General features: G+C 35.2%; 1 protein-coding gene and 2 pseudogenes across 1 annotated transcript in view; 2 read left to right on the forward strand and 1 right to left on the reverse strand.

Moving 5' to 3' along the window:
* Positions 1-2112: 2112 nt before the first annotated feature.
* HSD17B4 (hydroxysteroid 17-beta dehydrogenase 4) overlaps positions 2113-16763 on the reverse strand; it is a 77223-nt gene continuing 62572 nt past the window's right edge. Inside the window, exons 23-24 of the mRNA XM_016145309.2 lie at positions 8816-8943; positions 2113-2517 (exon numbers count right to left, since the gene is read on the reverse strand). Coding sequence (XP_016000795.2) covers positions 2428-2517; positions 8816-8943 — 218 coding nt within the window. The 3' untranslated portion in view covers positions 2113-2427. The remainder of the gene's footprint in view (positions 2518-8815; positions 8944-16763) is intronic.
* LOC118607339 lies at positions 3434-3552 on the forward strand (annotated as a pseudogene).
* Positions 11551-12744, forward strand: LOC118606393 (annotated as a pseudogene).

Raw genomic sequence — 16763 nt, forward strand, 5'->3', positions numbered from 1 at the left:
CCTTGAACCATACTAAACAGGCTGACAATAAGATGACCAAATAGGAACCATCACAAGTTTCTCAGTTGGGAAGTCACATGTTCAGAAGGCCTCTCTGGTGGGTGGCGAGGGTGGGTGGCAAAAGATCGGAGATCAGTTGGAAAGCCATCAAAATGAGTTATGAAGTATGAGGGCATATTTGGGTTCTGGTAGCAGAGAATGAAATCCTTAAGTATTCAGGGGGAAAAAATGACAAAAGGTGAAGGATTAAATGTGGGGTGTGAGGAAGAGAAAAGCCAAAGACGACTCTGGTTTCTTAGTTTAGGTAATAGGTGATATTCTTAACTAAGACAAAAACAGAAACAGACTCAGATTTAGGAGTGGAGAGTAAGATCACGTTTACTATGGACATGCATCTGCAATAATTATATGACAAGAGTTCCGTAATGATTTGGAACTGTGGAATTATGGAAAGATGAGAGTCAAAGAAGATACAGATTGAGATGATGTCTGTAAAGATATGAAAATAGATTAAATCACCTAGGAAGAAAATGTCTACCAAAAAAGAGAAAGCTGAAACCTCAATCATAAATCCTGAAAAGATAGGTAGAGAAAAATTACAAAAGAGACAAGTATAGGCCAGAGATTAACCCATAAATTTATTAAGAAGTTAATATATTTCTCACTGGAGGATGAACGGGGAGTGAAGAATTATGGAGGATGGTGCACTCAACAATATTAGATATTATAAAAAGGTTAAGGAGCATAGGACTAACAAAGCGGCTGCTAAACCTGGCTACTGGTAGCTACCTGGTCTTTAAGACTGAAAAAGATAGATTAGTAAAGTAATTGTAATATCACTTTAACATGTTTTAAGCATCTAAACTATATAGTCAACACATTCATTAATGTATGGTGGCATCTGACTAATTTTAAATATGCTATTTCTATTTGGAAAGACACTATCCTTTTTCAAGCTCAACAGAAACAGTAATTATTATAAAAGAATATTTAAAAACTGCCACTTTTTTCCTTCATTGGCATAACAATGGATCAGTCTGAATTAAAGTTAATTGTATGATACCAAACAGCCTTCATGAGAGTAAGGCATAATTGCCAGATATGTAACTTTTCTTCTATACTCTTCCACATATCTTGCTCATTCATTAAATCAACAATAGTATACTGAGGTCCTATACTATGTTCTAGTACTGTGTAAAACATTACAAATCTAAATTTCTGAGATCTTATCCCTTGATCCCTAAAATCTAGTTCTCTAAATCTTGTTTCCTGAAGCAAAATACTATGCTGTGCTCCCAGAAGCCCTAGTCTGGACTGAAGACATATTCCCTGAGCTACTAAGAAGACCATCATTTGACTATAAGGACATTCTAGGAACTGCCTGCTGCTTTGCCAAAGTCATGGCCCCCTTACTAGGCAGCCCATAATCAATGACTAGCTAGCTCAGAACAATTCTTAAAAGGCATCTCAGCTTCAGAGCTCCCCAAAGGATCCACTGAGGCCTTGTGGTAGGTGCGCCACAGCCTAACTTCTCCCTCTGCTTAGCCCTGCTTTCTTAACTTATTGCCACCCACCTGTCCATCCCCGGCCACTCTGCATTTTGATCCTGAGAACACTTCTAAATAAATTTCCTGCCCATGAATCTCCACCTCAAAGTCTGCTTCCCAGGGAACTCGGCCTGGAACACCCACCTATATTCTCCTCAGTTGTGCTCCATGACTGACCTGAGCATCCCAGTTGCTGGTCACCTCTGCAACCAATTCATCAAAAGAGCATTTCCTCAGCAGATATCATCTGAGCTAAATGTTAGGGAAAACAGTGATATGACAGTACTTGCTAGTGACTACCTTGTAATTTAAGATTACTGATTAAGGAAGAATGCTATATATTTGGTAGACTTACAAGCATTATATGAAAAGAAAGAATTTCTAGCAAAACGATAAGAAGGAAAACTATTTGGGAACACAAAGACCATTCTCTTGCCTTAAAGCAGAAAACTATTAGAGCAATGTACGAAAAGCATGTACATATAGAGAAATTCAAATTAAAACTTGGGGTATCAACAAATTAGAGAAGAGAGAATAACAAAACAAAATATAGATGGCATCAAAGTGGCCTTTACTCATTTAATTTTCCTTTCAACTTATAAATGCTATCACAATTCTAAAGAGACTAGACTTGGGTGGAAATTTTTTATTATGAAGATAAGATCTAAGAAGGATAATTACAAGACAGCTTAGTTCCTTGTAAAAATAATGATAACATGAAAATTTAGTAGAAAATGAAAAATCTGAAAAGTTATCTGAAATCTGAAAATGTTAAGCAATTTCCCCTGCATCTTCGTTTTGATCACTTTCGCTGAATCACTATGGCATATTTAAGTAAAGACAGTGTTTTTCTATTTTTATTAATAATGGCGCATATCCTTCAGAGCTTAGCATACGCTTTAAAAATCGACTGAAGCTTCAGGCCCATCATGATGTTCCCTCTGGCCTTCAGTTTGCCACTAAAGAATGCCTGGAAAGAAGAGAGGGAAAAAGAGTACAATCTTTATCATGTTACTTTTTTTTCATTTTTTAAAAGATCACTATTGAGACTGAATACAATTGAGTTAATAGTTCTAGACAACAAAGCCAACTTTTATCTAGCAATGATAGTTTAATGACTATAGATATCATATTTTTGATATCTAAGAAAAATAAAGACTCCTTGTGTATTTTAGAAAACCACAGAATAACTTACCTGAATTGACAGATCTGGGAGTTCTGCTTTAACATATGCTTCTGGTTTTAGTCAGTGTTCTTAAACATGAATTTGAGACTATATGAATAAAAGGTTTTACTGTATCCTTAATAAAAATATTAAATTCAGGACTTTTAAAAGCAGATAAAAAATATTTATTACATCTTCATGAAATACAAAGCTATATGATGACAAAAGAAGATAGTGTAACAAAGTAGTGAATGGACCCTGGGCTACAGCATTAGAATGACTGGTTTAAAATCTAGGCTCTACCAATTACTAGCCTGCTGAGCTTGAGCAAATCACGTAACCTTTTGGAGCTCCAGCTTCCTCATCTATTAAGGGCATGACAACAGTATCTAAATAACACAGCTTTGTTGTAAGTTTAATGAAATAGTGTGTGAAGTGCATAGCTTATTTATTGTTTGGCATGTGGTACAGAACAGTAAACTCATTATTACCAAGCAAAAGGCTGTCACATTAAAACACTAAGAGCTCCTGCACTGCCTCTGTATATGACTTGACAACAGAAACTTATTCTGGTTGCTTAAGCTCGCTCTCAGTTTCAAGTTCCCTTTCAGTAAAAGAAAAGAAAAAAAAAATCAGTTTATAGCTTATTGAGAAAATAATGAGGAATATGAAGTAAAAAAGAAGTCCCTAGATTTTGAGCTAGATTGAAAAATAGTACTATCCCTACGGCCATGCCGCCCTGAAGAAGCCCGATTCTGTCTGATCTCGGAAGCTAAGCAGGGTCGGGCCTGGTTAGTACTGGGATAGGAGACCACCTAGGAAAACCAGGTGCTGTAAAAGTAAAAAATGAAAAATAAGGATTTTAAGCTGATACGGTCCTTGCAACCTGTGAGGTCAACCAAGGGTTGCCTCACAGGAAGGAAGGAAGGAAGGAAGGAAGGAAGGAAGGAAGGAAGGAAGGAAGGAAGGAAGGAAGGAAGGAAGGAAGGAAGGAAGGAAGGAAGGAAGGAAAGAAAAATGGTACTATCCATGTATACTTAACATTAGAAAGCAGTCCTACAAATATAATTTCACTTAAGAGGCACAGCTATCAACTTGAATTGGGCCTAACAACAATTCTTACCCATAGCTGACAGATGAGAAAACTGAATTTCAGAGATCTTAAATAATCTGTTCAAGGCCACAGAGCCAGCAAGAAGAAAGGCCTGTTCTTGAACTCAGGTGCTCTTTGCTCAACAATATCTACTGTTTATCAACTAGAAGCAACTTAATCTCAGAAGCAAATCCTCATCAGCTGGAGGAAAAGCAAAAACTACTTAAATGTTCTGTCCCAGAAACAGTAAGGGAGAACTCATTCAATCAGAATCAAAAGTGCTAGGGATTCAAATCGGAGTTTTTCAAACTGGAATTTCAAAACAAAGACTGCTTTCACTGTGCAGTTCTGGAAACTACAGTCTGCGACTCCGGTAGAGGAGGACCCAGTACTTAGACCTGCTTGCCAAGTACTAAAATCTCAGAGGAACATACAATCTAAAATAAGAATTATTAATTCCTTAAATAAATCAACATTTGATGCTGTAATTAAGTGGAAGAATTTTGTACATAAATCTCCGTTCTTTATTTTCTTAGAATAGATTCCTAGAAGAATTACTAAATCACAATATTTATTAAATAAGGTCTTTACCATACTTTCATACCGTCAGTTTTCAAACTGTACAGCGTGGCATACCGGGGTACCACAACAAACCCACAGGGACACTAAGGAATATTGAAAGTTTTGAGGGAAGTACTGTGACACTGTTCAAATACGACATGAAAACTACTCTTGTTTGGACCTAACTACTTAATAAACTGTACCCTTAGGCACTTCTTTTGGCCTAGGATGACTACTATGCAAGAAAAAGTACCGAGACCATAAAGGAAGAAAGGCCGGTGAACCTCTGTCAAGCGCTTCCCAGAGAGACTATACCAAATTAATATTCCTTCCACCTACATGCAAATTCTCCTGTCCCAATCTTAACAATACTATTTTCTTAATTTTTAAAAATTTGAAGCAAAAATTATACACTTTAATTTTCACTTTTTAGATAATGGAGAAATAGTTTTTCTTATATTTGTTAGTCATTTCTATTTCTTTCATTAATTATTGGTCCACATCTTTTGCCCATTTTTTCTATTTTGGTCTTAGTGCCTTCCAGAATTATTTATAGGTTATTGATACCAATATACTATATATCACCATCTTCTTAATTTTTTCCCCCAGGTTTATGGGACTATCTTATGGAGTCTGATGCACAGAAGTTTTTAATTTCTACATAGCCCGAATTACTGCTATTGAACTTATGTTCCTTATTTCAATCTTTGCTCTAATCTAACAGTATACTTACTAGGCAATATTCTAGGCTAGGATACAGACATCTCTCCCTGTTCTCATAGAGCTAATGTAGCAGGGGAGTCAAAAATAAAATGTAAACTAGTAATTAAAGCCTATTATAAATGCTATGAAAACACAATGCTATTAGAGAGTATGACAGGAAGAAACTACTTTGGATGAAGCTAGCCATGCAAAAAGCTAGGAGTAGAAATTCCAGAAAAAGCAAATACATAGACATTACAGGAGTAAAAGCTAATGAGAAGGAACTGAGAGGTAACACAATGTAAATGGAATTAGCATTATAAGCTCTTTCCAGCTTCATCTCACTTTGCTTGCCTCATCACTTATAAATGAGCAAGTTTGGATTTTATCCAAGTTCAAAAGGAAATATTGGAGGTTTTTATCAGGTAGAATGACCTATCATCTGATTTACATTTTTAAAAGTTTTTAAAAAATTACTCTGGCTGCCGTGTAGAAAAATGATTGGTGGAGAAGGAAGACTAGAAGCAGTAAGAGTAGTCAGGAAGCTGCTATAGTAAGCCGGGTGAGAGATGATGGAGACTTGGGTCATGGTGATATCCCTAGTGATGAAGAGAAGATGAATTCAAGATATATTTTGGAGAAAGATCAGGCAGAATTAAGGACAGGAAGGATACAGAGGTATAGAGGGAAGCCAACACAATTCTTACATTATTGAGGATATTAATTTGGGCAGACAGATGTGACAGTACCAGAGAGCTGGTTATATCACTATGGAACTCAGAGAAGACAACTAAGATATTTAAATCTTACGAGTTGCCAACATGTAGATAGCTTTAAATACCTTAGCATGGATGAACTCATTTAAGAGAAGTGTTATTTAGAGAAGAGCCCTGAAATGAGCTCTGAGAAACACCAATATTTAATGGTGGGGTAGAAGACAACACCAAAGGAGATCATGAATAACCAAAGGTAGAGAAAGCAAAACAGGAGAACATGGTGTCATGAAAGCCAAGGGATGAAACTGTTTCAAGAAGTTGGTGGTTACCTGAGTTGAATCCTACTGAAAGGTTGAGTAAGACATAGACAGAGAAATAGTCCTTGGATTTAGCAAAATAGTCATCGGTGACCTTATCAGTGGAGGACAGTATCAGTGGAGTGATAGATGTAGAAGTCAGGTAAGAGAGGGCAGAAGAGCAAAGTGAAAGAGAATGTTTAAGGCTGTGGTGCCTAATAAAGTAGCGACTAGCACATGTGGCTACTGAATACATGAAATATAATTAGTCCTGGCTGAGATGTACTTTAACTATAAAATATATACTGGATTTTAAAGACTTAGTATTTAAAAAAAGGATAAAAAATATTCTATTAATATTATTAATATTGATTACATGTTAAAATATTTCAAAGTTCTGAGCTAAATAAAATATAGCTGGCCCTTTGAAGTGCTTGGTCCACTTTCACGTAGATTTTTTTCAATAAATATATCAGCCCTCGGCCTCCATGAATACAACACCAGAGGATACAGAGGGCTGGCTATATATTTATAGTGATGATAAATAGCACTAATGTTGGGGAGATGGTAACAGAATCAAATGAGTTTAGAAAACCCCTGATATTAATTAGCATTTCTCTTAAGAATTATCATTAAGAATAATAAATACCTAGGTTTTCATCAAGTTTTTACTTCTGCTTTTCTTTTTTTACACTTTATTCTATTCTGTATTGACTTAGGTATCTGGAATGATATAAAGCAGTCCCATTTCCTAAGCAACTGCTTATTAGTACCATTTACTGAATAATCCATTCATCTCCAAAGCTCTGGTATTCCTGGCAATTATAAAAATGTTTATTTAATCCCACATTTAATCTTTATATATAGACATCTCAAATGTAACATATCTAAAAAAGAACTCTTAATTACCCAGTCTCTGCCCCAAAGTCAATTTTCCACTGAGCAGCCAAAATGACCTTTAAAAATTAGATGCTGTCGGCTCAATGACTTCTTATCACATATGAGATCTGATCTACAAGGTCCTGTGCCATCTAGCCCTTGCCTACCTCTCCCACCTCACTTCCCACCACTCTCCCCACTACTTATTTTACTAGCTTTACTGGCCTCACACTTAATACTTCAATAAGCCAAGCAACTCCTGCCTCAAGCCTTTGCACTAGCTATTTCCTTAGCCTCAAGGCTCCCTCCCTCCCTTCGCTCAAGTCTCAATTAGGCCTTTTAAGACAACCCTATTTAATATAGTTCCTCTATCCCATCACACTCTAATCCAGGGGTTGGCCAGCTACAACCTACGGGCTAAAACTGGTCAGCTATCTGTTTTGCAATAGTTTTAATGGAACACAATTCCATCCATTTGTTTATATATATATTTCTTTGGCTACTTTAACTCTACAATGGCATAACTGAATAGCTACAACAGACATCATCTGACCCACAAAGCCTAAAATATTTACAACGTGATCCTTTACAGAAACTTTGCCAACCACTACTCTAATACCCCGACTTATTTTTCTTCATACCTGAAATCATATTTCTTTTTCATTTACCTCTAGAACTAAGCTCCACACAGTAGAGACACTGTCTTGTTCAGCTATACTCAGAACCCGAATAAGTGTAGGTACTAAATAAACTCCGGGGAAAAAAATAACTGAGGGATCACTCAGTACCCAGTACTATACTAAGCTCTTCATATATATCATTGGGTTTAGTTATCAAACAATCCTTTGGGATAATTATAATTATTCATTTTAACAGTAAGAAAATTGAGGTTTAGAGAGTAAGTGGCAGGGCTAAGATTTGACCTTGATTTACCTGATGACAAAGAAAACATTTTTTACCACTGTACTACTTTATAATTCTTTTTAAATTAGTCTTTCTATCTAGAAAAACTAAACATTTTCCTTTTATTCAAATTGCTCTGTTCCTTGTAAACTTGTATAGTTTTCTTCAAATAAGCACTGTACTTTTCTTATTAGGGTAGACGTTGGTATTTTGTAGTTTAAGTTGTGATTATAAACAAATATTTTTCCAATTATATCTTCTAGTTGGTTTTGTTACTATGTGAAAGCTACTTTTTAATAATTATTGTGCATTCAACAACTTGTTTGAACTCCTCTAGTCTAAGAATCAATCAGTTGATGCCTTTGGGATTTTTAACTACATAATCATGATTTGAAAATAACAATTTTTTTCTCCTCCATTCTAATTACTACAGAGATACTTTAATTTTGTGTTTTTGGACTGGCCAAAAGTTTCAGAACAATATTAATTCATAATGGTCAGAGAGAAAACTCTTGTCTTAATCATGGCTTTCCACTGAAATGCCTCTAAATGTTTCACCTTCAATAAGACCCTGGCTTTTATGTTCTATCCTTCTATTTCCAGTTATCAATAATAATTAAGACGAATTCGTAATCTTATATATCAGGAATGAATGTCTAATATCATATGGCTTTTCATCTTTGAACTAATGACACAATTTACTAAAAGGTCTAGATATGGGTTTTATAATGTTAATATGTGGAAGAATTTCACCCCAAATTCAGTTTGAAAAAGTTATCAGTTGAAACTCCATTAGAAAAACATATCATTTGTCAACCCAGACACTAGTAACTATGTCTTCTTCAGATTTATAAGAAATCTCTTATAAATGAGAATTTAGAAGTCAGCTAAAAACTGTAATTGTTAAATATAAAGCAACAATGATGAGTAAATGAGCATTTCAAGACCAGTACCTTCTGAGGATCAAGTTTGCCCAAGGCTATGTTCATGAAATCTTCATCTGAAAGTATGATTGTTACATCAGCAGAGTCTTTTGCAGGGCCTTCATATACTTTTCCAGTACCATTTTTTAGGTCAGTAGCTAGGAAAAACAGGAAAAAAACATGTGTCATTTTTTCTTTATAATGAGTAAAATAAAACAATTGAAATGCAGACATTTTGATAATTTTCAAATTAACGTGCTGCTTTTTCTACATTACATATTACCTGTCAATTACAAAAAAAAAAAAATTAATCCTTTAATTTTCAACATGTCTTTTTTAGAAAGTACTTCAAAAATAGTCAAATTAATATTTTTCTTCATTGAAGTTTACACAACGTAAATATTTTATTTTATTATTTTATTTCTTTTTTTCCCCTCTTTAAATCCTCCATCCCACACACTTTCACTCCCGACCTATGGAGGTTGCTGTTTCCCCTTAAGAATTGGATCTCTGAAGGCAGGGGATCTCCTCCCACACACTCACAGTGTGCACTTGGCGGGGGGGGAGAGGGGGGGCCTGGAACACCAGGGATATGGGGGATATGGTCCGTGGCTCCACCTGGGGCACGAACCCAGAACCTTCTGCATGTAGAGCAGATGTGCTAACCACTACACTATAGAACCATCCCAACATAAATATTTTAAATGTGAATCAATCTAAAATAATATAAGGAAGTTAAGTTGGTAGAGGTTATGTGGGTAAGGCCTTTAGGTCAACAAAGGAAGAAGCTGAATTTTTAAAACAGTTGCATGTCGGCTGGGTTGGGATAAGGGAATATATACTATAATCACCTTTCAAATATCCAGAGTTCTATCTTATGAATGACAACAAAGTCAACATAAATTTTTAAAAATATTCTAATTAGTCACATTAAGATTTTATAAAACATTTATAGCCCTAATTGTTGTGAATTAACATTAGCTTCTTTTCCCTTAACTGTTTTGACAGAAGGATTAAGACTCCCAGAAACAGGCTGAGTAACTTGGAAAACTATTAACATTTTACCTTCATTGCTCTCATTATATAACATTTATAGCACTTTATGCCAGAGTTACATTTCGGAAAGTTTTAACTGTCTCATTCATATATGACTGAAACCAGTTATCCAGAAAGCCAGTCCACTCATCCTGCTTCAGCCTCTTGAACGTGCTTTCTCCTGCTACAGTGAAGGGGCTACAGGCACATCACTCTAACAGTGTATAGAGAACTTGACTTGAGGGTCAAAGACAAGCTACACATATACAGGAAAAACCCAGAGCGTTTAACTACATTCTGCTGAGCCAAACCTTGGTCCAAAGAGAAAATTAAATCACTCCAACTCTCCATAGAAGAGAATTTCTGCCAACGAAACTAAAAAAAAGAATTTGACAATAATGGTTACCTTGGGGAGAGAAAAGGGCAAGGAGAAGGGAACCTTATTGCTTTGTATATGTCATCCACTCCATTGTTTTCTACTGTGAGTGTCAGACAATGTGCAAAGTATCAGAAGTGAGGCATGAAGAGCAAAGGCACTGTTCTTACTGCCATATGTTATGAATATGTTTTCATGTATTATTTGTATACTTAAAAAGAAAGAAAGGGAGAGAAAGAAGGAGGAAGTCAGGAAGGGAGGGGAATAGTGAGGAAGGGAGAAAGAAAAGACTAAAGAAAAGCAAACTGCTGGCATTCAACAAGCAACATTCATGGTTTAATTCTTCAGAAGTACTTCTAAGGCCCACTGTACATACCAGTCTCGCTCAGGAATAAAACTGCACCACACACGGCTTCCTGCTAAAGTGTGGGAGTGTCTCTTAGCTAATGAAGGTTCTTAGCTGTCCACCTGCCCTCTCACTCACCTGGTTTTATGTGTGACTTCATACTATAACTCTTGTAAAGCAATGAAAACGTTCTCCTGTGGAAATCTAGTAACTACTGTTGATAAAAGAAAAGAGCGCTAAGAAAGGGAAGGTTCTTAGCAAGATACAGAAATTTGGGGTAAAGTAGTGGAACTTTCAATTCAGCAGTGATTCAGGTTATAGTCTATAACTTGGCTTATGTGGGAGAATCATCATCTACACCTTAAGGTCATGGCTAACCTGAAATTAAAATGAAGAAACAGACTGTATATATTTTCCTTTACTGGTAGAATTTATTTTAAAAGCTTTAAAAATGACTTTAGTTCTGTATTTATATAATCATTAAGGCTCTAAAACAGTCCATAAACATTTTAGTTATACTTTATAGCATTTAATGGGGGAGAGAGAGGTTATTAGATGAGAACACGGCATTTGGAAACTTGGGGATCTTTGAACGTCTTGGGATACATACCTTACAAATCACAAAGGGCTACCATAAGAGAGAGGAGTTATTTTTGTTGATGCCTTCTTTCCTTAAGATTATAAATTCTTAGTTGGAACAAGAATATCTTGTCTTTGTATCCCCTACTGTTCCTTGAATAGAAAGTACTTAGTAACTTTGTTAAATGGGAGATAACAAAAGTACATGGAAGAAGTATCTCTATTAAAAAAAAAAAAAAATGACAACAAAAAACTGACAATAAAAGTAAAGTTTTTTTTTAAATCACACCACGAAGGACACAATACTTTTGTGCTATTCCTGCCCCAAATTCATAAACTAAATCTAGTAATCATGAAGAAACATCAAATCAACACAAACTGATGAAGAGTCTACAAAATAATGGCTTCTTCTCTTCAAATATGTCAAGGGCATTAAAAATAAAAACAGACTGAGGAACTCATCTAGATTGAAGGAGACTAAAGAGACCTAATAACTAAATGGAATATATGACCCCCCTGCTCCCTCCATCACAGGTCCCAACAGCTCGAGCAGAAGGAGGAGCTGCAGCTGCCAAGGACCCTGGCTTTGCGAAGGCTCTAGGTGCGCCGCAGCCCACAGGCACATGCCTGCCTGGCCACCATGATGTCCAGGAAGATGGTCAACTCCACCAAGCGGACAGCGAAGGAGGAGTCTAAGAGGAGGCCGGTAAGATTGTCAGCTAAACCTGCTCCTGCAAAAGTGGAAATGATGCCAAGAGGAAGTGGAGAGTGGGGGAGGGGAGGAAAGGATAAATCTGCAGACAAAAAAAAGTGCCAAAGAAAAGGGAAAAGGGGAGCAAAGGGAAAACAGGCCAAAGTGACTAAAGAAATTAAAGAAGAATTACCTACAGAAAACAAAAACTAAAAACGAGGAGAACCCAGCCTCTGATGAAACAGGAGAGGAAGAAGCCAAGTCTGATCAATATCATTCACCACGTCTTATCAGTATAATCCAAAAGAATACTTTTATCAACCATTTTGTAAATACAAGTTTTTTAGTAGCTTTAGAAATATTAAGGGGAGAATTCAACTACATCCCATTTTTTAAGTGTAAATGCTTTTTTTTAAGAGGTGCAATCATTTGCTGGTTGTTTATTTTTTGGTACAACCAGAAAATAGTGGGGTATTGAATCTGGAAGACTTTGATTGTCTTAGGTGTCAGCTTAACGTTCCATAGATGCGAATAGTTTTTATATCCTATAATACAAAGCATACAAAATGGAAGTTTGGAGTCAGTTGTACATTTAATATCTCTTGAACATTTTAAATTACTTCCACTCCGATGTTTTTTCAAGAACTGCTTCCTAAAGGAAACCACTTCTTGATCTTGGCTCTCCCTAACAGAATTTTGTGCACCCTCTCTGGACATGGTAGTTTAGTTTTCCTAGTAACTTCATTAATGTGCTGTGAATGACTAAATATTTGATTATGTAGTGCATATATTAAATTGTGAATTAGTGGAACTTCGCTGTAACTGCATATCAACATTTGAAGGTACTGGTAGTATTTAATATTCTATTAAGGAAAATTAGCCTACAAGTTTTCAGCTGTAAAGTCACTAGAATAACTGTTTAGAAAAGAACTACAATTACACGACTTGTTTGGACTTTGGCACATATATTAAGAATTGTGTACAAATTGAAAGCCTGTGAACTTACCCTCAAAACAATAAAATCTAGATTATTAAAGAATCTTCAGTCATGCAGGCTCAAAACTTCAGCATTAGTTGTCTCTTTTTTGTTCCTCTTATTTTTCAGACATTATCAGTAGCTAAGTCAGTCAATTTTATCTTAGCAATAGACCAACATAGGCCCTCTCCCCTCCATTACTGCTATCACCTTGATTTAGGTCTTCCTTCCTTTTAATTTGCAGTACAAATTTTTTTAACTCCAGTATTTTAAATTTTCCTGATACACCACTTCTAATAATTACTTCTGTGGACAAAAAAATACATCCCGTCTTTTCACATATATAATCCAAAACCTAGCAGAGAACTTGACACATACTCAAATATCTGTTGAATGGACCAATCCTCCCATTCTGTGAAAGCCAATAGCACATTTCCCATGTCTCATCACCTCCATTTTATCAGATTTATATATAAATAAGTCCTAATCTCTTACTTAAACTCCTTCAGGCCAGAAGTGTTTAAGAATTCAGAATTTTTCAGCTTTTAAGAAGAAAATACAGTGCATAAAGCATGTATCCATATTATGAAAGACCTCCGACGCTGCAACATTCTCTAAACAAATATGTGATTTCTGTACTCAACCAATCCACACTAGGTTAAGACAAGAACGATCAGTTGCATCACATAAGTTCAGATCAGGTTTTGCCACCAATCGATTATGAGATAAAAACTTTCCATTTTTAGAGCTTTTGGTTTCTAGAGATGAAGGTAAAAGTAACTGTGTTTTAATTTTCAGGAGCAGACTATTCTATAGGTGATATAAAGTCTCTGATTCTTTAATTTTCTTTATGCCTTCCTGTCATCCAAATGGTTTACTAGGACAACTTTGGACTGGTTTCAGAAATAAATAGTAATAAATATCATAAAATTCATTGCTTACTTATAAAGTGTTTCAATGGTATCTTATTGTTCCTGAGTATTTCACTTATGCTAAATAGAAAATATGTATCACTATTCATATAAATAAATTTTTTTTAATAGAAGGAAAAGCACCAATTTCAGCACTTTTTTTTTTAAGGTAGGTATCTGATTCCATTTAAAACTATGCATTGTACGTGGCTTTTATAGAACTTATACAACATATATAGAATCAGGCTACTGTGTGTTGTAAACCATACTAGAAGCTAGATATAAGTTAATGTGAAGTTCTCTCTCAGTGTTAAACCCAAATAGGAGAAGACATATAATTATAAATGATCAGAATACAGCAAGATAACTGTGATAAACAAAAGACTGTTCAAAGGGAATTCAGAGATTTATTTCTCCACCTGATGTCTATTTTCACTTTTTCAACCTGATCAAAGGATCTCTGGTAATATAAAAATCCAAAGGACAACCTTTATTCAAAAGAGTAAAACACCTAAAGGCATAGGATATTGGAAAAAGGTGTTCAAACATGTCCAGGCATTCAATTACATTTTGGAGTAATAAAAAGACACAGAGAACAAGATCTCTGTGTTCTTAATATTATAACAAATATTAACAGTGAAATAAATAACATAGCCTTCTATCTTGACCTCTATCTACTTAAGGAAGCACTATCTATGGAATGTAATGTTTTTAATCATTGTAAAACAATACTTCATAATCAAAGCATTGTCTCCAGAGGTAGAAATAAGAAGGTGCAAGTGAGCGTTCCAAGATATGGTTTCCTTCCCAAAAATACTTCACCAAGGCCCTCCTCTGGTTCTTTTTGCAGATTGAAGGCTTGTACCTCTGTTATACACTCTTGGCTCATAGGAAAAAAGTAGGGTTCTCCAGCTTCTGTCAGATCATCTCAGCCCAGTGACATAGAGGCCACAATGACCCTTAACCAGGCAGTCCTCCTATTCCTAGCTGACCAGGCCTCAGAGGAGCCCAACCTAAAAAAAACCCAGCTATGACTCTTTCTCCTCCATAGCCAAAAGCAACCTGACCCAGCACTGACACCAGAATTTTCCTAATCCTCTTTAGATTCCGACAGACTAATTTGGTTTTAAAAGACTCCCTTCCTGTCCCTCATCAAACACACACATATTCTGCCTAGAGATTTTTGGGTTTTGTTTGGATGGCAAGATGGGAAAGGGAACAGGGAAGATAAGCACAGTCCAGGATCTCTGGACTGGAACAGGCCGTGCAGGCCACTGAGCTCAAACTCCAAGGTCAGTCACTTGTGCAACTCTGGTGACACCTGAGACCAGCCAAGGTAAACTGAGTAGTTTAGCCCTGTTCTCCCTAACCAGGTTCAGGTCTGCCCAGATATGAACAAGGCTGGAACAACTAATAACAATTTCAAATACAAAATATTTGGTAATTAAATGTTCAGCAAAACCTTTTTAAAACTGTTTATAAAAAGAGAAAAAACACCTTAGGCATTTCCTAAATCAAAACATTCAATCATCTATGCCATTAAGTGCCAAGATGAAAAATAGAGATGCCAGCATGGAATCATCTTCTAAGTCACCATAAGCCAAAAGACCTAGATCGTTTCTACAGCTGCCAGCTACTGTGATTTAGCTCAGTGACACAGACACCAAGAAAACAACAAATAGAACTGAAAATAGTTGCACAGCTGAAAATTCAATCAAATGACAGACAGGCAGCAAATAACCAAAAGAATGGTGAACCATTTCAGAGAAAGCTTTAAGATTCAATTTGACTGTTAGCTTTGATAAGAACCTGAAGAAAAGATGATAAAACAAACATAAGCCATAATAATAGTTATTAAGCATCAATAATAATTATTAACAGGATTTCAATATTCCCATGGAAATGTAAGGACAAATCCTTTTCCTAGGTTATTATTTTAGGGACATAATAGGGAAAAACTTTGGTTATGGAAACTATTTTAAAGAAAATTACTCTGCTTGCCAAGAGAGAATCACTCATATATTTTATAAATCCCTATGGAGTTCTATTCTGCCAATGTTGAAACAAAGAGTTCCAGCACCTTTTTTCAAAAGTCCTATGCTTTATATTTATAACTCAGCTTCTAATATACTTTCTTCCATAGGGAAAGGTTAAATTTCACCATAAACAGAAAGAAAAAAGGAAGGACGGAAAGAAAAAAGGAAAGTAATGACACTTACATACACAGTGTTAACCTATGAAGTTACTTAGAAAAATATTTAAACACTTTGAAATTTGGGGGACTAAATACATATCACATTTTTGCCTTCCTTTATACCCCTTCTGAATTAATATCTTATAACTACAAATGTCTTCCAGAAGAACAAACAGCAAAATGTTAATTGTAGGTAGTAGGATTATATATCATTATTTTCTTCTTTATACCTTTATATACTAAATTTTATATAATGAACATACACTGCCTGAAAGGAACAGCAACTGTTATATTAAAAAGAAAGTTGTTTATACTGAACCAAAATCAATTGAACAAAATTTCAAAATATTTTCTAGGAATATGTAAAAAAAGATTATTTTTTAAAGTTTCAGTTGATTTAGGATGCATTTTCATTTTTTGATCTAAGTGAGTATTTATAGTGACCTACAGTTATAATGAGAAATAATCTGATTTTCAAGGCACTTAAATAGGCGCTCTTAAATAACAATCTGATAATTTAAATCGCTAATATTTTGGAATGAAGAAACCAATTTCGAAATTATTAAAATATAATGACTTAAAAATATTTCATCTGACTATGAATTTGCTTTATGTTTAAGAGGAATTTGAAGATCAATTAAGATGACTGTTTAAAAGTACTAATTTCAGGTTATTACAATAAAATCTTTAAAACAAAATTTTCATTTTAATCGATTCCCTTACATCTCTAAAAATGTCTTTGGGTATCCTAAAACCTATTACTTCCCATGAAACACAACTTACCTAAGAAGGTAGCATTACTTACCTTCAAAGACACGGGTTTCAATTATAACAAGGAAACTTTATCTCTATTTACAAGAGTTGCCGTAA

This window comes from Rousettus aegyptiacus, unplaced genomic scaffold, assembly GCF_014176215.1.
Source record: "Rousettus aegyptiacus isolate mRouAeg1 unplaced genomic scaffold, mRouAeg1.p scaffold_m13_p_8, whole genome shotgun sequence".
NCBI classification, from domain to species: domain Eukaryota; kingdom Metazoa; phylum Chordata; class Mammalia; order Chiroptera; family Pteropodidae; genus Rousettus; species Rousettus aegyptiacus.